This window comes from Felis catus, chromosome A1 (genome assembly GCF_018350175.1).
Source record: "Felis catus isolate Fca126 chromosome A1, F.catus_Fca126_mat1.0, whole genome shotgun sequence".
In the NCBI taxonomy this organism is placed as follows: Eukaryota; Metazoa; Chordata; class Mammalia; order Carnivora; family Felidae; genus Felis; species Felis catus.
Genome location: NC_058368.1, coordinates 133,948,671 through 133,972,275, shown reverse-complemented (window position 1 = coordinate 133,972,275; position 23,605 = coordinate 133,948,671). Strand labels below are relative to the sequence as shown.

Sequence of the window (23,605 nt, the reverse complement as noted above, 5' to 3'; positions counted from 1 at the left end):
ATACACACTGTGCAAATTTCCTGCCACATGGCTGGGGTTCTGGAATTCTTTCTGTTACAAGCAAGGGAATTTCTGGAAAGGCAGTGTGGTGAGGTGCAAGATCATGACGCTGGCATCACACGGAGCCAATTAGGAGTATGGATCCTCCAAATTCTGACCTGTGACCTTGAGCGTATCCCTGAACCACTCTGGCCTCAGTTTACTCACCCATAAATCTAGGATAACAACAGGACCTTCTTTGACAAGTTGTTGTGTCAAAGATTTTTTGACATAATGCATGTCAAGTGCTTACAAGAGTAGGCGGCACCTTCCTAGTAAGGGTTCCTTGCATATATTTTATAAGGAGTCTTCTTTAGTTTTGCCCCTCACTTTACTTTGCCTTCAGAGGACCTGCTTCTTAGAAACAGAGACGTGAATGGGGGCAAGGGACCAAGGTGGGCACCCACGCATGCCTTAAGCTGGAAATAATAAATGATGCCTCATAGTTCTTTATGAGTTAGCCTTTTTTTCACAAGCATGCTGCTTTTATAGAAGAAGCTGAGACCCCGAAAGGCTAAAGACTTGTCGAAGGTCACAAAGGTAGCCGAGTCCAAAGATGGAAACCCGTCAAGGCTGCGGAACTCTGATCTGCTGCTAATCCCACTCCGTGAGGAAGTCAGTGTTGCACATGGTGCAGAGAAATGAACAAAAGCTTCCCTCAAACCACCACCATCCCGCCCTCAACAAATGCTTCTCCTCGTACCAATAGGACTTTTCTGGGGTCCACTAGAATGAGGAAAGGGTGCCATCTTGCCATTTATAGAAATTGCCTCTCGCCTCTCATTCAGCAAATCTGTTCCTCCAATGCTTCACTGCAAAGGGCTATGGGAATTTAATCTAATATGGTGCTCATAGTAAAAAGCCTGACAAGAGACAGGATGTGAAAAATGTTCCAGAAGGGCTAAAAGTAAATGGTTGAACAATAATATGAATGATCTCAACTCTTGGGAATGTCACGCTCATGTTCTTTTACAATCTTAGATTTAAAAGAAAAAATGACAGGGTTGGATTAGATTATGTTAAAGCTTATTTTTAGCTTTAAATGCCTGATGTTAATGTACCACTATTAAGACCACTTTCTTTCAGAGTTAAGGGTTTATCTCAGAATCCCAATTCCCAGTCCTATTCTCTAGTCCCTGTATCCCAGTGCCTGTTAATATATTCATTTAAAGCTGGAGAGGAAAACCCTAAGGATGCCTTTAACACTTATGCCTTTGTAAAACACACCAGACAAAAGAAAACTTAGTAAATGGCACTGAACTTACGGTTAATTGGAAGTTAAAACTTGACAAATATTCTAATATGTTACACATATTTCCAGAACCATGAACTGCATGTGTAACCAGATGACCACCGATAATAACGAAACATAGATTTGGGGAAATGCCAGTTTAAAACATCAGTTTTTAAACTGCTATAAACTTAAAATGTTATAACCTTTAAATCAGTTTAAGTGGTTGTAATTCCAGGGGGTGGATATTTCCGCTATCGGTCATCTCAGAAAGGAGTGAACCCTGGGGCAGGAAATGCAAACCGTCCCTGGACTGGACAAGAAGAACTCCCCCTTTACCTCTGAGTATAGCAGCCAAGAAGGCCTGGGGTGTTTCTGTGGAGGAGATGGGATGCCCCGGGAGGTCAGCTTCACAGGCCATATGAGGATAACTGTGTCTGCTTTGTCACTGGTGGTGGTGAGGATGGCAACAGCATCATCAACAACAGTGCACAGAAATAGGCAGTTCTGGAACAGTAAGATCAAGGGTGGCATTGTGAAACCAGCAACACAAATGAGCTTGAACTCAAGCAGAATGTGAGGAGAGTCAGGTCTCCTCTCCAGGTGGGAAAAGAGCATCAGCAGTGCTTGCTCTGGCTAGCCTGGTGACTTCACAAGAGCCATCAACTGAAAGGCAGCAGCGTAGAGCATGACACGAAGCCCTGAGGACTCTGTTCTGACGCGCCCACAAGGCAGCACCCCAGGAAACCCTGGAAGAGAGGTGGGGATGACTTAAAGAGGACTTTACTCCAGGCCTTTGCCACTCTAAGCCTTAATAGTTTAGTAAAATGAATAAACAACTATGGAGAAACATAACAACAAAGGATAAAATTGATCATAAAAATGCATTAGAATATTCATATGTAAGTAGAATTTTAGACGCAAGTTGATTTAACCATCTGGGGGTGGGAGAGGAACCAGGGGGAAGGGCAGGCATGACCCAAAAGCAGAACAAAAACTAAACATAGGTACAAGAGAAAAATGGAAAAGGACAGTTGTACTCCACCTGGTGTCCATAAGCCACAATGGAAATTAAACATCTAGTTCTTTGCTAAAGTTGGATCACAAAAGCATCTCTGGGCTTGCAAACCCTTGAAAGAAAGTATATTATCTTATGGGTTGTTGCTAAGAAATGGCTTGAAGGCCCAAACAAGGTATCCCAGGACCCCAAGTCCCTCCCCAGGCTATAATCAAATGGAAACACAGGCAAGTGAAGGCATGGGACTCCCAGACATGAAAGTGGGCAGGTTTATGGAGTCACCTATGGGGTGGCGGCTGACCCAAGGGATGAACTGCATGGAAATGTGGTGGAATAAAAGCGTAATAACTGACCTGGTTACTGGCCAGTAGAAATAAATGAGTTTCTAGAGCCTTTTCTCACCATCTGCTTTCTCTTTCCAGATCTCTGCACAAATTGGGTCTTTTTTTTTTAGGTTTATTTATTTATTTTGAGAGAGGGAGAGAACCCATGGGAGAAGGGCAGAGAAAGAGGACAGAGGATCTGAAGCAGGCTCTGCACTGACAGCAGGGAGCCCGAGGTGGGGCACGAACTCACTTACAGTGAAATCATGACCTAAGCCGAAGTCAGACGCTTAACAGACCGAGCCACCCAGGTGCCCCAGAACTGGTTCTTAAAACAGGTGACCATCCTTTAATGGCAATGCAATTAACCAGAAATGCAGCAATCGTGATGTCCATTGTTCCAGCCAAAGCTGTTTGTGTTTCATGTTTGCCAAGGAGCAAGTCCACCTGGAGCAAGTGTAACTCCATTTTCTTGGCTCACGCCAATCATTGTTATGTAAGTAAAATGGAAATCACTGTTTTGAAACAGAGAAATGGGATTTTTAGATGAAGATGACGAAGTGCCTTACAGTCCAACTCCACTTTAGAGAGGAGGACATTGAGACACACGAATTAATGGCAAACCTAGAGCTAGAATCAAGTCACTGCTCTTCTTGGGAGATTTGGAACATATTCAGAGAGATTGTTAGGGATTTATGATGCATGAACGTATATCACAGTTGGAGGAACAAGAAAATTTTAATCTGGAAAAGGGATGATTCAGGGGCATCCTAACTACTGCCAAGTAGCTCAAGGACCAGCAGATAGATAAGGGCTGGAACTTGTTCTTTTGGCCTGAGGAAAGGAGGATCATTGGGGAGAAGTTTAAGGGTTTCAGTTTTATACAGTTAAATTTTGCCAAAACAATTTCTTGGGGACAGCAAATTTTCTGTCACCTGAAGCTTTTCAGAATACACCAGAAGGGGGGTTCCTGGGGGGCTCAGTCGTTTGAGTATGTGACCTTGGCTCAGGTCATGTGATCTCATGGTTCCTTGGTTTTAGCCTCGTGTCGGGTTCACTGTTGTAAGCGTGGAGCCTGCTTCGGACCCTCTGTCCTCCCGCTCTCTGCACCTCTCTTGTTCATACTCCCTCTCTCTCAAAAATAAACATTAAAAAAAAAAAGAATAGACTGGAATGTAACATAGTATGTAGTGGGTATGTTTTGTCTATGGAAAGTGGTGGGGCAAGGGATGTGGAGGAAAGAATCAGGCATGAAAATCATTGGATGGGGTGACCTTAAAGAGTATGTGATTCTTTACAACCTGGCACCAAATCAGGGTTTCACTCTTGCCTTTGAACTCTAAAACCTATCTTCCCATCTGTTTGCAATAGTTTAAATTTTAATCTGTTTCATATTTCAGGGTATTATGCCCCGAATATTTGATTTGAATGCTGTGGCAGAAGGTCACTCATATTCATTTATTTTCTTTTAGTCTTATACACTTGCAGTGAGTCTTCTGAATCCATTATGCAAACACATGCAAATCATATGCAAATAGTGTGGCCTTGGAAAATGACAAAATCCTATGGCCTTAACTGAGCCATCAAACCTTCTTTTTTTTTGAAAAGAAAAGTAATATACCTTTTCAACATCTCTGGGGCAGGAGACAATTTCCTGATAGAGGTATTTACATGACATTGGAACTGGTTAATCAGAGGAGTAACACCTTCTTCGTATTTATGTAAGGATTAAAGGTCAAGAGAGCATTTCCACATGTATGATCCCATTTGATCCTCATAATTACCCTGTGGGATCGGCAGAACAGGAACTGCACTTCCTGTTCTAGTTTTCAGATGGGAAGCAGACTCACTTAAGTGACATGACTTGCCCAAGTTCACTCAGTTAACAACCAATGGATCTGAGGCTGAAAACTCCCCTGCTTCAAGACCAGCTCTTGCTTCTCGTCGTGATTCAGGCCTTTAAAGCAAGACGGGCTGTCATCAGCCTGGGTTTGCTTGAACCATGTTTTGCCAAAAGCATCTTTGGAACTGCTTCTATTGATAACGATGGCGTTTTAGGGGAGACTAGGAAAGCCCTAGCACAGTGCTTGGGCCATAGTTTCTCCAACCCGCTCGGCTTTTTAGCATCTGCTCTGAAACCTTCAGACGAAGAACTTTCTTTATCTCACCCATTCTTCTTTCCTGCAGGAAGCAAAACTCTTTCTAAAACTATGGAGGGTAATGGCACAGTCTCCACAGTGAGACAGTGGATCTGAAGCCTTCATCCACCATTTTCTAGTCGTGTGGCCTTGGAGAGGTCATTGAATTTCTCTTCACACCAGTTTTTACATCTATGAAGCAGGTGAAATAATAGCATCACTCTGGTAGAAAATGTGATAAGGGTATAAACACATACAAAAGAATCCCACCTGGGGTCTGACGTACAATAAGTGCTCGATAAATGGTAGGTCCTACAATGACTTTATTAGCAGAAGTAATACAGTAGTGGTAGCAGTATCTCAAGTTGTTCTGAACTCTGATGCTAAGAACAGGACTCTTGGAAATGAAGTGGAAGAAAAGCAATGCCAAGCAGGCCCTCTATGCCAGAAGGTTGGGAAACAACGTCTGAAGTAGCTAAATTCAGCCCAGGGAGGAATGTTTGAAATTTGACCTTTTTTAATAACTACCACATCTTGCACCATGATGAGGGCAAGTGCAATCCTGCTTCAAGCTATTTCCAAGAAGAAAGCGAGCCAAGGCTGACATCCTTAACTCTGCTCTCTCAGCCAGAATGCTCTGGATACAGCAGTGTGCCCTGCTTCCCTGGGTCGGGTTCAAAGGGAAAAAGAGGGGACTCCACCCCACTGATTTAGCCAGCCTGAATCACAGGGTCTAAGGATGGATGTGTCCTCCTTCTGGGCCAAGACCAGAGGCAATACGAACCGGGTGGCCGAGGCAGCAGGGGAGGTGCAAAGAGCGGGTACAGCCCCTTTCTGGGGATGGCCCTTTCCCTCCTGCTCCAGTACCCACCTCAGCAGGTGCCACTGCAGAACCCGGTCCTTCCATCTGCCCCCAAGGCACGCCACTGCACCTGTCCAGGTCACTCACCTAGCACAACTAACAAAGTGGCCTCCTTTGTGAGGACAGCTTCCTGCTTCTATAGTCTGTCTCGCCGAAGAGACCAGAAGCTGTTGGAATTAGCCAAACTCTTGAAGCTGGCCTAATGTCCATAGAAACCATCCCATTGAGAGCCCGGGTGACCGGCCCCAGAGGGGTGCTCAACTGATTCATATTTGCCAGGAAACACACTGGGCCATTCTGAGGCTGGGTTCTCAGCTATTTTTGGCAAGGAGGATTGGTGATATGCAAAAGGGACTTCCTTTTTTTTTTTTTTTTTTGCAGCACAGAACCAGCTGAGCAATCAACAGCATTTCTTGTTTCCAGATCACCCTTCTGAGCACTTCTCTGCCCGCCGAATAACTGAGGCCATTAGAGTTTGATTCCATTTCTCTGCTCCAGGCACAAGATAAGCCCACCAAGCTGGGGTGGCCTCATTCGGGTGATGGCTCCCTGTGCCGGCTGCTTCCTGTTGGCAGTGATGTTTTCTGCCAGCTGTAAAGCCATCACCTCCTCGGATCAGATGTGCACTGAGGTGAGTCCAAACTGTTTGTCTTTATCCAGATTAAACTGCCTGGAAATTTTGAGATTCAGCACGCAGTCCTATCTGAGCCTTGGCCTCCCTATGTTCACTGTCTTTAAAAGGGTGACAAGGTATGGAGAAAGGTTCTTCTTCAGAATGAAGAAGGAGCCATAGAGCTCAGCCAGGGGATGATCTCAAAAATTATCCGTTGGAAGAAGTGAGAGTTTTCCTCCTCTACAAACAATTCCCTCGAAACGATCCTAATTGAGACATACGATACCAACAGGGTCTCGGTACAAAGAGCAGCCTTCCAAATGTGCTTCCAGAATGGAGGTGCTGTTTGCCCAACATCCCAGCATATGGCCACTACTCCACAAACAGTTTTTTGGTTTCCTGGAGATTAGCGAAGATGGCCTGTGCCAGGTTTTAGAGCATATAGAGATCACTCTGAATGAGTCTGGCTTTCTCCTCGAATTGGACAGCCCTCCATCTGTTTTACTGACCCACAGGAGTAACATTGGAGAACAGAGCCAAACTGCATCTTCTGTTTTGGCCTTAACAATATTTACCAACTCGTGGGAAGTTCTTGGAGGGGGTCCCTTGCCATCTTCTAAAATGCTGCAACCTTCCTCTGACTGAGAAACTGCTCATAATTCTGGGGACTAGACGTCTAAGATCAGGCGTCAGCAAGGTTAGTTTCTCAGAGACCTCATTCATTGGCTCTCCCTGTGTAGACGGCCATCTTCTGTGTCTTCGCATCATCTTCCCTTTGTATGTGTCTAATTTATTCTTCTCATAAGGACACCAGTCATACTATATTAGGGCCCATCCTAATGATCTCAGTTCAACTTAATTACCTCTTTAAAGACTCTTTTTTCCAAATAAAGTCACCTTCTGAGTACTCGGGTTAAGACTTCAGCATAGGAATTTGGGAATGACACAAAGCAGCCCACAACAGAAGGGGTCAAGTAAGAGGTTTTTATCAGCCCCAGAAGGCTCTCTCTTCAACACTCAGGTCAGAAGGTCAATTACACACATACATGTAGGAGGTGACATGATAAGAGTGTAGGAGTGGGGACACCACCTCCTCAGTGACCAGGTAGGTATGCTACCCACCATCTGCCAACATCCTCAGGTAAGATAATATCACACTTAAATTCCAATTCCCAGCTTATTGGGAACCAGGCTATTTTAAATACCCCATTCTGAAGCTTACCAGTTCAACTCTTAAATCCCTGCATTGCTGCAAAGCCTGCACAGCCCTTCAGAAGCCCACACAGGAGTCCTGGGAGATTCTGGAAAGGCCATGGAAATGCTGGACCAGTCTAGCTTCCTACTGAAGACATTAGGTTCCAGAGTTGCCCGTTGCTTTTTGCAAGTGGCTCCTGCTTTGGCAGAGTAGAGGGGAGAGAAACAGGGACCGCGCCCTAGTCTTTTTGTTGCCTGTTTCTGAGGCCTCCCTGACACTCAGGTGGCAAAAGTGATGCTGAGGGTCCCAGGATCTCCAGGCCTGTCCCTATGTGGCAGTAAGAGCTTTTCTTTTTGGTTAAGTCAGGTGAGACTGAAACCTCTGCAGGTGAGACTGCAGCCCTCCCTCTGAAAGGACTGATTTTAAATGCCTTGGAACCAAGGCAATTAACATTGGATCTATACTTGGCGTTTATATCCTCTATCGTGTCTGAGTTCTCAGCAGCAGGACTCTCAGGCTGTTTACCAGCCATCACTCTATGTGTGTACTAGCAAGTTCCTGGGGGTTACCAAGATGAATGAGAGTTTGTTCCTGAAGGTAAGGAACTTCTGGGCTGCAGAAAGTGGAATAAAAATGGACGTGGTGGAAGAGGAAGCTTTGGGTTGAAGGGTCTGGCCCCTTTTCAAGTGTACATTACTCTAGCCTGCCTGGCCCTCATGCTGGCTTTCCTTTCCCTCTTTTGTTCTCTACTCCAGTTGAAGCAGAATTAACCACATATTGTCTGTGTGCTCATGTGGCCCCCATTAGCTTATCAGGCCCTATCTTGAAAACAAAGGTGGGTTGGTTTGTTTGGTTTTTTTTTTTTTTTTTGCTTTGTTTTGAGTTTAGTAAACCTTTTAATGAAGTAAAACATACATACAGAAGGTTCCCCAATCCTAAGTGTACAGTTTAATGAGTCTTTACCAAAGCGAGCACATCCGTGTGCCCAGCACACAGATCAAGAAACAGCACCTTCTCAGCAACTCAGAAGCCCCCTCGTGCATATTCCCAGTCAGTAGCCCCCAGGGGCACCCGGTACTCTTAACTTCTATCATCAAAGAAAGATTTTGCCTCTTTGTGAATTTTATATACCAGAGACCGCCTGCTGTATAGTCTTTTGTGTCTGGCTTCTTTCGCAAAGCAGTAAATATGGGACATTTACCAAAGATGCTGCATACAGCAATCATTTGTTTATTTTCATTGCTGAATGGTATTCGGTTGTACTAGCGAACCACTATTTATTTATTCATCCTACTGTTAGTGGCCATTTGCACTGTTGTCCATTTCTTGGCTATTATAAACGCTGCTGCTTTGGACATTCATATCTCTGTCTCTAGCGAACAAATATGCAAATCTTTATTAGGTGTTTGCCAGGGCGGGGATGTATTGGGTCATAGGGTATACATATATTTAATTTCAGTAGGTATCGCCAACCTGTTTTCCAAAGTGTTAGTACCCATTTATACTCATTGGCAATGTATGTGAATTCTGATCACTCCCCATCTTAATATTTGCTATTGTTTGTTTAAGAATGTTAACAATTCTGATGGGTGAATAATGATATTTCATTGGGATTTAATTTTTACTTTCCTGATGACTGAGGATATTTTCAACTTTGTTAGCCATTTGCATATCTATGTGTGCATGTGTACATGAGAGAGGCACAGAAAGTTCTTAACTTTAATGCAGCTTGATTTATAATTGTTCCTTTATTCTCAGCGCATTTCTGTCCTGTTTAAAAAAATTTGCCGACCTTGAGGCCATGACAGTATTATCCTCTCTTTTCTGGAAGTTGACTTTGTATTTATCTCTATTGTTAGGTTTCACATTTAGAGCTATAGCCGACTGGAATTGTTTTCTGCATACAATGTGAAGTGGGAGTCAAGATGAATTTTTAGTAAAACTTTTTGTTTGAAAAATATTTCTAAGGTAGACAAGCTCTAAAAATATAATGAGCCTCCATAAACACTCCATGTGGAATCTTCCACTGTTATATTCTACTGTTGTTTTCTTCTGTATGTGTGTGTTTCTTGTGTTATATTCTTCTATTGTTTTCTCTGCATGCATGTGAACCATAAGTAACAAAATTAGAGCCAGGACCAGGTCTTTGGAGGCTGACAGATGTGCAAAGCATAAGTGAAATACAGTGTTCTGTGATTTGAATTCTGGTAACAGTTTAGATACACTCTTGAATAATTACACTGGAGTGTAGACATGCCCCTTCATTTCAGATGGGCTCAACGGTGGCTATCCTGTCCGCTCAAACCTATGGGAGGAAGACAGTCCTTCTTCAGTCCTAGGTAGGGGTGGGAAATGCCTAGTGGAGCTCTTCTTTGGAAGAACTCCAAGTTCACAAATTCACAGATACAGAGGCTTCTGAAGAGCTCTAAACAATGACATGATATTGTGATGAACCAGTAAAACACAAACTCCTCTTATGAGTGCTCAACGTACATGGTCTCATTAATCCTCTGAGTTGGCCCACAAAGAAGGTTATCCCCCATCTATAGGTGGCGAAAAAGAAGGTTCAGAGAATACAGTTTAGTGGTTGAAAGCTGGGATCTGAACCCAAGCAGTCTGACTCAAGATACATAGAAAATGAACTGCATATAATTGGGATGCCCTTTGCCTGTAGGAATCAGGTTAACAATGAAATTTTAGGACTGTGCCCTCTTGGGAATATTTTTGTTTTATTTTCAGAGAGTAATTGTTACTCTGGGATTTGATGCAGTCACACTGCTAACTCTGGAGGGAGGCTCAGTGTTCTGCATGCCAGACTCTGTGCATGGGGTCGCTGGCTGCGGTGTATGCTGAATGCAGAGGAGACGTTGGAAAGGTGGGAATCAGCACTTGGTGAAACTCAAAAGGTTCAAAATTAGAAAATGATTTCAACACTTTCGAGACGAGAAAATACAATGGGATAGCAGAGAGTTAGAGTTACAGCAGAAGGAAGCAAAATAAGATCCTGATTGAAAAAATGCAAATGAATTACCTGGAAGGAAAAGGGATTGCAAACACCGATTTAACACTTACGAGTCCCTCTCTGTGGAAGAGGGACGGCTCTGATATGAAGCTGGAGACAAAGTGGTTGGTGCAGGTCCCAGTGCACAGCAGGTCCTGAGGAAATGGCCCATGGCTTAGGACCGGGGGTAGGCATGGGGTTGTTGTGAATGCCGTGTCTCCTTGCACAGCCCTCCTGGCTGCACGGGTTCACATCAAGAAGGGACCTGCAAAAGTAGGAGAGGGAGAAGGTGATTTTCGACAATAACCCCACACTGAGGGCTAGAGAATGAAGGCTGCTTTGACGGGAAGTAGTCACGTGGTGCTCAGAGGACCCACAGGGGCTGCAGAAGCAGGGGTGGGTATCTGCCTGGAGGAGCAACTATACATGTGACCCTGGCAGCCAGCCCAGTCCTATATTCCTTCTCTGCATCCTGTCCCTTCTCCATTTCAGGGTCATGCTGCAGTCCTAGAATCCTGGGCTCTACTCATCACGACTCCCTCTCAAAAAGTTTTGTGAGGATCCTGGCAGTGAGAAAGACACAACCTCACCCATGTAGTATTTCTACCAAAACTGTATAACCTGAATCAAATCATGAGGAAAGATGCTTCAAGTGAGGGACATTGTGTGTGTGTGTGTGTGTGTGTGTGTGTGTGTGTGTTATTGATAAATATATCAATGCCATGAGAGACAACAAAAGGCTAAGGAATTGCCTCAAACTAAAGACACACAAAAACTAAATGCAATGTGTGAACGTGGACTAGAAAAAACAAAATTACTATAAAGGATAATATTAAGACAATTGCCAAAATGTGTACACTGTATAATAACATTGTATCAATGTTCAATATTCTCAATTAGGCATTGGCACTGTGGTTATAGAAGAGATGTCCTTGTTCTCAGGAGACTTAGGGTTAATGGGTCATGATGTCTACAATTTACTCTCAACAAAAAAGGAATGAGAACAACAGTGTGTGTGTGTGTGTGTGTGTGTGTGTGTGTGTGTATACTTCCTGCCTTAAAAAATTTGAGAGACTATTAAAAAACAATTTTTTCAGGGGGTGGGGCCCCTGGGTGGCTCAGTCGGTTGAGCGTCCGGCTTCGGCTCAGGTCATGATCTCACAGTTTGTGAGTTTGAGCCCCGCGTCGGGCTCTGTGCTGACAGCTCAGAGCCTGGAGCCTGCTTCAGATTCTGTGTCTCCCTCTCTCTCTGCCTCTCCCATGCTCATGCTCTCTCTCTGTCTCTCAATAATAAATAAAAAACATTTTTAAAAATTTTTTAAAAATTCAACAAACTGGAAACAATTTAGTGCTGCTTGAGTGATTCCAGAGCAGGGGACGCTTCATGTCACCATCTGTAATAGTAACTGTGAGTGTACAAGAATGTGAATACGAAAGCCAAAGGGGAAGGGTCGCGTGGGTGGAGCTCAGGACATTCTCCAAAATGTGCTTGCTTTTTAAATTCTCTTATAAGCTGCAATTCTTGTCATTTGCCTCGTTCTCCCAGGAATCAAGGGCAGAGAGTTCATTGTACTTTATACCTAAGTAGAGATTAATGCATGACACCGGCTCATGGTGGGTTTCTCAGAACTCTGTGGGAATGTTACCCACTAGTTTTGTTTTTCACCGGGATAAAACTGAGCTATTTCATTTATCTGCCTTTCCATTTGCTAGAAGCTCCCTCAGGCCACTGGCTCCATAGAGCTCCTGCTGGATTCTCAACTTTCCGGATCACATTAATGCAGGAAAAGCGCTTAGTAAAGCACAGAAGAGGACTAATTTAGGTGTCACGGGCGCTTATATATTCAGGAGAAGGAGGGAATTGCCAGCGTGGCGCCTTTTGCTGTAGGACCAGAATAGCTCAAGACAAATTGAGGAAAGGCCCCTTTCTCCAAGTATATGTGACATCAGTTACGCCAGTGCATGCCAGAAAAGGGAAATGTCTTCTCAAAGCTCCTCCAAACCTTAGCAGCTACTGGGGAAGTTACATTCATTTCCTCTTGAGGCCATCCATGTGCATGGGCACAAGGGGGGTCTGGCAACATGTGTTTTTCCCACCAGTCAGCTACATCTTAAGTTTTAAAGGCGAAGTGTGAATTTCAAGGACATTAGGTGGATTTGTGGCAGTGCCTGGAGGACGTTGGGTCTATAAAATGAGGAATGAATTACAAGGAAATAAAAATATGGCATTTTCATCAGTAACACTGATAATATTATCACAATATAGAAGAAAACGTGATATCCAGTAGGTGAGCATGCATACGCTCGCGGTACCCACAAAAAATGCACCACTACACAGAAGATGGAGTAAAGCAGAAAACAATTAAAATGTGACATCTCTAAAACATCAGGCTTCATAGTAAAGGAGAACATGCTCAGTCTTCTGTTCCCAGCTAAGCAGGATTGTCTGCAACTGAGGATGGGGACAGAACATTTTGAAACAGATACAGAAGTAGTTACAAGGAGCCTCCATGTATACACCGACGTTCGACAATCACTGATATTTTGCCTGCTGATTCCATGTATCCCCTCCTCCCCTCCTTCATGCCCAGAATATTTTAAAAGAAATCCCAAACATCAAGTCATTTTATGCAGAAATACTTCAAAATGCATTTCAAAAGAATAAGAACATTGCCGTTATCATTCAAAAATTCCTAATTCCTTAATATTCTCTAATATCGTGTCCTCAAAGTTTCTTGATAGTCTATAAAATGTCTTTTCCTGATGCTTCATGTGAATCAGAATCAAAACGAGGGCTACTCTGTTGTTGGTTGTATCTCTTAAAGAGCTTCTATTGCTGTGTCTTTTAACAAGAGCAGTCTCCTCTTGCCCCATCCACCTTCCTCTCTACTTCCCCAACACCATTCACATGTCAACAAAACAAAGTTAGTTATTCTACAGGATGCTCCACCTTGGGCATTTGGCTGACAGCTACCGTGCAGGCTGTTTTAACTTAAACCTCTCGTTTCATTTGTAGGCTGTAAATTAAGCCTAAAGTCTTGTATTCAAATTTAATTTCTGGGGGGCAGGAATCTGGCTCCATCAGAAAGTGTGAAATGTCTGATTGTCTTGTTCTGTTGGTGCTAACGCAGAGTTGATGTGTTTTCAAAATGAAATAAAACATTTCCATGCATCCCAAATCAGAACTGTGTAAGTATAATCAAGATAAGTCTTCCTTCCCTGCTTCTCTATCTGGTTCCTTTTTTCCCCTTCAAGGCAATGAGTGTGGGGCCTTTCCCCATGGCTTCTCTTTGCAAATGTAAGAAATACACATACAGTATGCTATATGTGACATACCATATACTGTATATACTGTAAGTTCATTCTGCACCTTGCTTTTTACACCTTAAAATATGCCTGGATGTCACTCCATATTAACATGTGGAGACCCTACTCATTCCATTTTCAACTGCAGAAGATTCCATCTTGTGAATGGACCATATTTTGTTCAACTAGTCCTACAGTGATGAATAATCTGGTGACTGCCTACCTTTTGGTATTACAAAAATATACTAAAATAAATAATCTTATGCACAAGTCACTTTGGGTATTTGCAGGTGTGTATTTGGTAAGATTCCTAGAAGTGGGATTGCTGTGCAAAGGATAAAATATGTGTAATTTTGCTAATCAATCAAATTACCAACTCTGATATTAATTTCCGTTGTTTCTCTTGTCAGAAAGAAGCCAACAAAACATATAACTGTGAAAATTTAGGTCTCACAGAAGTTCCTGATGCTCTACCAAACACAACAGAATTTTTAGAATTTGGCTTTAATTTCTTGCCTGTAATTGAAAATACAACTTTCACCAGACTCATAGATCTTATGTTTTTGGACTTAACCAGGTATGTATCTGAGTTCCTTCTGTGTGGCTGATGTTTTACTTATGGAATAATACAACCTGCATTCAAATTGTTTCCAGGACCTTCTTTTGGGAGCACAGGGGCATTCTACCTATACTGTGTGTTTACTCTTCCCCATGAAATATTTTTATGCAGGTGAAATGTTGTATTAATGAAACCCAACTGAACAGAAGAGTGGATTGTTTTCAAACAATGCTGCATCAACAGTGTTGTTTAAGAAGTTTTAGGAATACTAAAGACAAATCTTTCGTTCAGTCAGATGCCGTATTATACTACATGTTAGCATAGTTTATAATTGGGTGATAACATTTTAAGAAAAATTTGCAGAAGAAACACATACGCCACTAACTTTTTCCCCTGTAAGTTGGGAAAATAGTTCCATCATTTAATTTTAGAAGCAGAGTCAGGATTCCAAATACTGAACCAGTGTTTGTGAACCAGAAGGCAGAAGTATTACAAGAAAATAAGAGATGAAATCAGAAGGGAATTGCAACATGATTTTGTGTGTGTGTGTGTGTGTGTGTGTAAGAGGGGAAAGGGCTTTGCATGTGTATGAGGCATGTATCCCTTGCAGCAGCTCTATTTCTTAGGTGGTTCAGTTTCAGCTTCTGCCCAGGGTAGTAGAACATTCACATCCGTAAGACTGTATTCATCTTTATAACCACCCCTGGGAGGTAGGCATGCTGTATATTACAGTCCAACTCATGTTCAAAGAGGAAATGAAAGCTCAAGGAGATTTGGTGAGTTTGGTTAAGGTCACAGAGTAAGGCAACTGGGTCTCTGCTCTCCTGACTCTCAGTCCAGAGTCCCCCAAATGACCCCAGGCCACCTCCACGGCCAAGATTCCACTTATTGCCTACCAACACTTCACTGAGACAAAGTCTTGCCCTTGCAGATAGGGACAGAGATTACTCCGCTACCTACCTAGTATGCCCCCAGGACATTTACTTGCCCTCTGCTTTACCGCTTCTCATTTTTAGATGAAATGGATTTGACCACATTTTGAAGGAGTGCATGGGGCCATGACAGCTTCTCTAGATAGAAAACTCTAAGTTTCCTCTTGTTATTTTCGAAAGATGATAAAAAAAATATGACCTCATACTTCCTAAAATCCCTCTCCTTAGTCCCCTAGCCCCTGCCTTTCATCTGGCCACCAATCAGATACAACTTTTATTCTTTTAAACAGCCACCATTTCTTCAGCTCTACCAACATGTTTTCTGGGGTTTTTTGCTCATTCTTCCATCTTGCTTTTCAGACTTCCTCTCTGGAATAATTTTTCTTTTTTCCTGAAGTACATCCCCCAAAATGTCTTTGGTGAAAGTCTCTTAGGATTAAACTCCCTCGGTTTTTGTTTTTCCGAAAATGTCTTTATTTTACTCTCTTTCTTGAAAGACAGTCTTTTCTGGCATGATTGCACGTGACGGTTTTTTGTTCTTAGTTAGCCCTTTGATGCTACCATTTGCTTTGTGCCTTCTTGCTGTTAGATAGTCACCTGTCTGTCTAATCATTGTGCACACGTAGGTGATCTTTTCTCTCTGGGTGTTTTCAATGGTTTCTCTTTGTCTTTGGCATTCTGTAATATCACAGGGCTGCACTGTGTAGATGCTTGGGCTCCCTGAATCTGTGATTAGTGCCTTTCATCAATTCTAAAATAGTCTAGCCATTATTTGTTTGAAACTTGGCTTGCTCCTGGTCACTCTTTTATTTCTTCTGGATCTCTGATTAGATTTACATTGTGTCTTCTCATCCATCCTTTGTAACCTCAATATATCTTTCTTGTTTTCTACCTCTTTGGTGTTTTGGACTATATTCTAGGTAATTTTCTCGTATCCCCTTTTAGTCCATTAATACCCTCTTCAGCTAATCTCTTGTATAAACTATCCATTGGCTTTTCAATTTCATTAACTTCCTATTTCAATAAATTTCAATGACTTTTCATTTCAGATATATCAGATCAGCTTTAATAAGTTTTTCCTTCTTCCTATTATTGGTTCACACTGTTTCCTTTAAACATATCAAATGCACGTTTGATCTAAATATATGATATATTCTGATAATATCACATATTCTTTCCAAATCATATATGTATTATGAGATATATCTGATAATTCTGGTATCTGTTGTTTCTTTCACTTAATTATGCAGAATATACTTATAATTTTTTTTAAGTTTATTTATTTTCAGAGAGCACATGTGCACACAGGCAAGCAGGGAAGGGTCACAGAGAGACAGAGAGAGAATTCCAAGCAGGCTCGTGCTGCCAGAGTGCAGCCCGCCCCAGGGCTCTATGCCATGAACCGTGAGATCATGACCTCAGCTAAAATCAAGAGCTGGACATTTGACCGACTAAACCACTCAGGTGTTCCGTAGAACATTTTTTTAAAACTGATTTTGGCTAATGAATTGCCCTTATGTATTCAGTGAAGTTTTATTTTGAGCTCATTTATCTTTTGGAACTTGATGTAAATCTTTGTTTAAAACACTTTCCTGGGATTAGACCATGGCATTATGGCTACAGACAATAAGCCTAAACATTTCTGGAGATGCATAGTGAAATATGTTCGGGATGTCTAGGATTTGATTTAAACCACTTCAGGAGGGAAAGGAGGGAATAGAAGAAGCAAGGAAGTATATCTGGCAAAATCTTGAGAACTGCTACACCTGTGTGGTATATGAAAGTTCATTGTACTACTATCTTTACTTTAAGTTTGCAAGTATTTTTTATTACAAATTAATTAAATAGGTATATCACTCAAAAAGAAATTTCTATTCACTTCTGCTGCTCTCTGAAGTCACTACCATTCTGGGGCCATTTTAGACTCAATTTTCTACATGGGCTCCTTTTGGGAGGTCCACAGAGGTAGTGTCAGTTCAGACCCCAGCCCTCGTGAGTGGAAACTTACGGTTCAAGAATCCCAGGGGGAGACTTTTCTCGTTGTTATCCTTGTTGCTCCATCTAAAGCCATGGGCCAAGATAAACACATATCCTCAAGGTCACCCTCTATGAGCTTTCTTTTTTTAAGGTGATCCACTGAAAGGATCCCTTCTGAAGATCTTGGTGGTCTGTAGGTTTTTGATAGGACCTCCTACCCTGCTTGGACCCCAAGCTTTGTCTCCTGCCATGGTACATGTGGCTCATTTTAACTCAGGCTTTAGGCCATCAAAGACTGGCAGATATTGGCAAATATGACAAGTGACCAGGGCTCACTTGGTCCTAGGGATTCCAGCTGATTTTTCACAGCTCCTTTTCACAACTCCTTTCACAGTGTGTTTCTAAGGAACTCCCTTAGTGACTTCCAGGGTAGCTGTGTGTGTGTGTGTGTGTGTGTGCGCGCGCGCGTGCGCTCGCACACATGTGCTCACACATGCGTAATCCAGTATTTTCAGGTGCATTACCAGGATGACACCTGTACTGCTCCATATTTCTATGGAGCATTTTCATATGTATCATTTGGTTAACAGCCATTGCCTAAAGCACTCATCACTTCTCTATAGATGGAACAAAAGTTTGAGAAAATTTGTGACTTGTTCAGGGTGACACAGATACATATATTACATATCATTTGTTCCATAGTATACATTGTATACTACATATTGTATATTACTTACAACAGTAAATAATACCTCCATTTTCCCTAAAGTCAAATGACTAACTGTTCCCTAGATTCTATAAACAAAACTCTGAGAGTTCAATCCAAAGGGATAAGATTTCTGGAAAAAATTCTAGATCAGAGTGTGCGGAACTGAGGCTAGTCATTAATTCGACAGGTAATCTGTTGGTGCTGCAGAAAATTTTTAATGTTTTACCTCAAATAACGATATATACTGTTTTTACTCTACACAAAAGATGGCTTTGTTAATACTAGTCACTGTGACAGAGTTTTTCTTTTTTCTAATTAGTTATTTTTAAATAATTTTTAAGGTGCCAAATTAACTGGGTGCATGAAGACACTTTTCAATACCAGCATCAGTTGAACACAATTGTATTGACTGGAAATCCCCTGATATTCATGGCAGAAACAGCATTTAATGGGCCCAAATCGCTGAAGCATCTTTCCTTAATCCAAACAGGAATATCCAATCTCGAGTTTATCCCAGTGTATAATCTGGAACAACTGGAAAGTTTGCATCTTGGAAGCAACCATATTTCCTCCATTAAGTTCCCAGAGAACTTCCCAACACAGAATTTGAAAGTCCTGGATTTTCAGAATAACGCTATATACTATATCTCGAGTGAAGACATGAATGCTCTGGAGAAGGCCACCAACCTAAGCCTTAATTTCAATGGCAATGACATTAAAGCCATTGAGCCTGGAGCTTTCCATTCAAAAAGCTTCCAAAGTTTGAAATTTGGAGGGATTCTTAACTTGTCTGTTATATTGAAAGGTCTACAGAACTCCACTACTCAGTCTCTCTGGCTGGGGACATTCGAAGACTCTGATGACCAAGACCTTACTCCAGCCATGCTTGAGGGACTTTGTGAAATGTCTGTGGAAAGCATCAATCTACAGAAGCACCATTTCTCTAGAATCTCATCTACCACATTTCGCTGCTTCACTCAACTTAAGGAATTGGATCTGACGGCAACTCACCTGAAAGCATTGCCCTCCGGGATTGAGGGTATGAATGCTCTCAAGAAATTAGTTCTCAATGTAAATAATTTTGACCAATTGTGTCAGATCAGTGCTGCCAGTTTTCCATCCCTCACAGACCTCTCTATCAAAGGCAACATGAAAACACTTGACTTCGGTGCTGGGTGTTTGGAAAAACTAGAAAATCTTCAGAAACTTGATTTAAGCCACAATGATATAGAAGCTTCCGACTGCTGCAATCTGCAACTCAAAAACCTGCCCCACTTACAATACCTAAACCTGAGCTACAATGAGCCTCTTGGTCTTCAGAGTCAGGCATTCAAAGAATGTCCTCAGTTAGAACATCTAGATTTGGCATTTACCCACTTGCGCATTAAGGCTCCACAAAGTCCTTTTCAAAACCTCCGTCTCCTACAGGTTCTGAATCTTTCTCACTGTCTCCTGGATACCAGCAATCAGCACCTTCTAGCAGGCCTGGTGGATCTCCGCCATCTAAATTTACAGGGGAATCACTTTCAAGATAGGCGCATCTCAAAGACCAACCTACTTCAGCCCTTGAACAGCTTGGAGATTCTTAGTTTATCCTCCTGTGACCTCCTTTCCATAGACAAGCAAGCATTCCAGAGCCTTGGAAAAATGAGTCACGTAGACTTAAGCTACAACAGCCTGACGGGCGATAGCATCGATGCTCTTAGCCATCTTCAGGGGATCTACCTCAATCTGGCCGTCAACAGCATCCACGCCATCCCACCTCTTCTCCTCCACACCCTGTCCCAGCAGAACACCATTAACTTAAGCCACAATCCCCTGGACTGCACTTGTTCGAACATACATTTTATAACATGGTACAAAGAAAACCTGCAGAAAATTGAGGGTGTGGAGGAAACCATGTGTGCAAACCCTCCATCTTTAAGGGGAGTTAAACTGTATGATGTCGAACTGTCCTGTGGGATTACGGCTGTGGGCATTTTCTTTCTTATAGTATTTTTACTCTTCATTGCCATTCTGCTCGTGTTTTCAGTTAAATTCCTCCTCAGGTGGAAATACGAGCACATTTAGTGCTGAAGCTTTCTGGAGATGGCAAATGAATGTGTTTAGGGAAACTGCCCCAAGTAAACGAACTGTTGTCTGTTGTTGGCTGTCAGAATTTTCAGATTGGTTCCTGCAGCTGGACAGGACTTGCTGTGCTTTTCTGAGTCCCAGAGCTAATGAACCTTCCTGGAATGTAAACTGACTAGGACCAGGGGACCAAACAACAGCTGTGAGAGACACAGAGCCATTTGCTCACATGAGAGGTGGTTGGAGGACCCGTGGCAGGGAAAGGCCAGGAGAGGAATGTTCGAGGAGGTGATCTTCCTTCCACTCGTGGACACTTCCTGAAGCAGCGCCTACCCTGACCCTAAAAGGAGACCAACAACCACAACTTGGCGGCACTGGTGACCCCAGTCCAAACTCTGTCTCCTGCGGCTTCGGCATCGTGCTTGGCTCTGAGTCCTCAGTAAGACAGTCATTTGAGAAACTTGTTGAGGATAAAGTCTCAATGCTTTTTTTTTTAATGAAAAAGGGAATACACAAGGGAATTTACAAGAAGAGGCTGAGAAATGAATCGTGACATCAAATCAACTTCATTTATCTCCTTAATTCTAAGTCTCTAAGGTCTCTACAATTCCACTAGGGTGTAAATAGGTACAAAAAAACCAAAAGAAAACAAAATAAAACAAACAAAAAAGAAAAACCAAAAAGCAAAAACCACCCCACCAGTCCCCCAACCCCCAATCTAGGATTTTTGCTACATTGGCCACTCTCACTTCAGAACCACGGAAGTTTCCTACCGATCTTGTGTGCTTGGTCTTATATTACAAATCCTACCTTACACACGGCTGTGGCCCAAATGCTCTTCTCATTTGAATGTCTGGTCCTTAGAAGCTTTTTTCCCACAGGAACTATGAGATAAATGGTGGTTTGGTTCCCAGGGCATCTCTCAAAAGTCTATTCACCTGGGATAGCAGTCGAGCTAGTGCATTTGCAATGAAAACCAGTGGAAGAAAGCATCACTGTGCTCTAGCTGTCCACAACACAATACTCTGGCTCAGTGAGTTTCTGTTGAGTCTGGGGGTGTCAGCAATGATTGTACCAGTGGAAAAGATTAGACAGGACCATTGAATGTAGAGAGAGAGAGAAAGGACAGAGAAGTGGAAAGTGTTAGGATTTAGGCCTTGCAAGACCCAAAGGGTCCACTCCTAGGCTTGATTTTCTGTGGTCTGGAATGGTGGACAAGAGCTGAAATCTCTTGTACTCAGGGTGTTGCATTCATAGGACTTTAAGTTCTGTAACAAATTTTAGGTTAGAGGTGGTAACTCGAGTTATGGAAATCTGATTGGAATATCAAAATAAAATTAACTTTCATATCCAATCAGAATTTATTAGCCCTTATGTTGGGGGTCTAACAGTGGGACATATTAACAGAGTGGAAACTTGGGAACCAACCTCTCTTTACCGCTATATCCCCCAAGAATGGCAAAAAAGACAGGAAATAGTGAAGAAATGCCATAAACCTCTCCTGCAGTTGCTCTGCTTGTCTCGTAGTCTTGGGGGATTTTTGGGGGGTAGTACTAGGTGGGAGGCCAAGTTTTCCCAGAAAATCTTGGTTAACAACACACGGTAAAGGGACAGAGGTGCTTGCCTTGGGCACAGAATCTAAGGGGGAACCAAAAAACCTCAGTAATCAAGACAAAAATAATTTAATGCAATATTTAAAAACTTTTGATTAATGAAAAAAATCTGTAATAAAACAACAAAATTTTTAAAAACGGCATCCAAAATAGTCCCATGCTGAACCATGTTAGGGCCTGAGGCAAAAGGAAAAATCATTAATACAGATCCTGCCTCTGTTTAAAATTTTGGTATTTTGTTCATGGTTGATATTTTGCATTAGTCTTTTTAAATTTAATATTGCATTAAAATACTATCTCATTACTGATTTCTTTGGTGCACCCTTTAATTTAGCACCCAAGGTGGGTGTCTCACTGGTCTCACCCTATTCCCACTGTGAGAAATACTAAGAAGAAGGTACCCCAGTTAACTCCCAGGCCACACTTTACCCAGGGCCTATTAGCAGGCGTATTATCTCAAAGTTATTCTGAAGGGCCTTTCCTTCCCCGCTTACTTTCTGAAAGCAGGTCAAAGTGTCCGAGAGCTTACACCTTCTTCACCTTCTGCCACATTCTCAGGTAACTCCCAACTCAAAGGCATCCTTCCTTCAAAGTGGAGAGAGGTAGCAGAGATGAAAGGGTACTATATCCCCTTGAGCTCTAGGTGGCCTGGGGACCTGGTGAGTGGGCACAGGCAGAGCACCACTCTGCTAATGCAATGAAACAGCACACAATTAGCTGCTTTAATTACCTTGAGTATCAGTGTTTGGGAAAATAGGTGACTGAAAAGGAAGTTTTCCTCAGCTTTCCCGAGGGAGCCCTGGAGAGGCAGTCACTTAAAAATGTGTGTGGAAGGGGCGCCTGGGTGGCGCAGTCGGTTAAGCGTCCGACTTCAGCCAGGTCACGATCTCGCGGTCCGGGAGTTCGAGCCCCGCGTCGGGCTCTGGGCTGATGGCTCAGAGCCTGGAGCCTGCTTCTGATTCTGTGTCTCCCTTTCTCTCTGCCCCTCCCCCATTCATGCTCTGTCTCTCTCTGTCCCCCCCCCCAAAAAAAAAAAAAAAAAAAAAACGTTGAAGATGTGTGTGGAAGAAGTAAGTGCTAGAAATATGAGGAATGGGGACACACCCATCATCCCCCTTTCTTCCTTCCCTGGCCCTAAGGAGGGTGGAACAACATTCCGAGAAGGCCAGTTTGAGCCACTGCTGTATTGGAATTGGCCTTGAGTCTGGCAATGACAGAGACTTTTTTCACTGAGTTTTGGACTCAGAAGGGACCTAAGGCAGAAGTGGGCATGGCTGCCTTGGCCAGCCTCTGTCAGTGTATGGAACAGGCAGCTTCCTAACTGGTGCTACACCAAAGACCCCTCTTTCTAGGGACGTGAAGGCAGGGTTAGTTTATAAGTTCAGGCAGCCAACCCTCCTGAGTCAAGAGAGAGAGCATCCCTGCTAACTATACCACCCCATGCTGCCCACTCTTGTGCAAGAGCCATTCACCTTTGAGGATTCAGGCAGGAAGATAGCAGGACACATAGTTCATTTGTTTTGTTGATTGCATTAATTTGCCTGTACCAAATTAAATGATCAGCTCTGGAAACTCTGGGAACTATTCCTGGTAGTGACCACAAAGATGCAAAAACCATGCTCACTGTTTCCTCCTTCTCTGCCTTTTCTCTTTATTTCTCTTTCCTTTTTCTTTGTTGTTTCTTCCCTTCTCTCCTTTTCTCCTCTCTCTGTGCTTCCCTCCTTCTCTCCTGGTTTCATGCTTTCCTTCCTTCTTTCATCCATATCAGACAGGATGGAACTCAACACTCTATGAATCCAGTCTAAGACAGAACCAGAATGCACTGAGTTCCCTCGCATTCTAGCAAATTTAAGCTCTTTCTTGACTGCAGGATTTAAGCTGTAGAGACGATACACTAATCGCCGTCTTACCACTCTATAGCCACACGGTTCTCCGTGATGGTTAATGTGTTAAAACAGAAACAAAAGTATTCTGTGGAATATCTGTGATGCAGATTGCATCACATGATAGATGGTAGGG

General features: G+C 42.7%; 1 protein-coding gene across 2 annotated transcripts; it reads left to right on the top strand.

Moving 5' to 3' along the window:
* The first annotated feature begins 5,997 nt into the window (after positions 1–5,997).
* Positions 5,998–21,894, top strand: CD180 (CD180 molecule). 2 transcript variants are annotated; one of them, XM_003981033.6, is made up of 3 exons: positions 5,998–6,242; positions 14,137–14,303; positions 18,245–21,894. In XM_003981033.6, exons 1-3 carry the CDS (start codon positions 6,153–6,155, stop codon positions 19,971–19,973), a joined length of 1,986 nt encoding a protein of 661 aa, XP_003981082.1. In that variant the 5' UTR covers positions 5,998–6,152; the 3' UTR covers positions 19,974–21,894. The 2 variants fall into 2 exon arrangements, with proteins under 2 accessions (XP_003981082.1, XP_044917515.1); XM_045061580.1 differs by lacking the exon at positions 5,998–6,242 and adding an exon at positions 6,300–8,254.
* Positions 21,895–23,605: the final 1,711 nt, after the last annotated feature.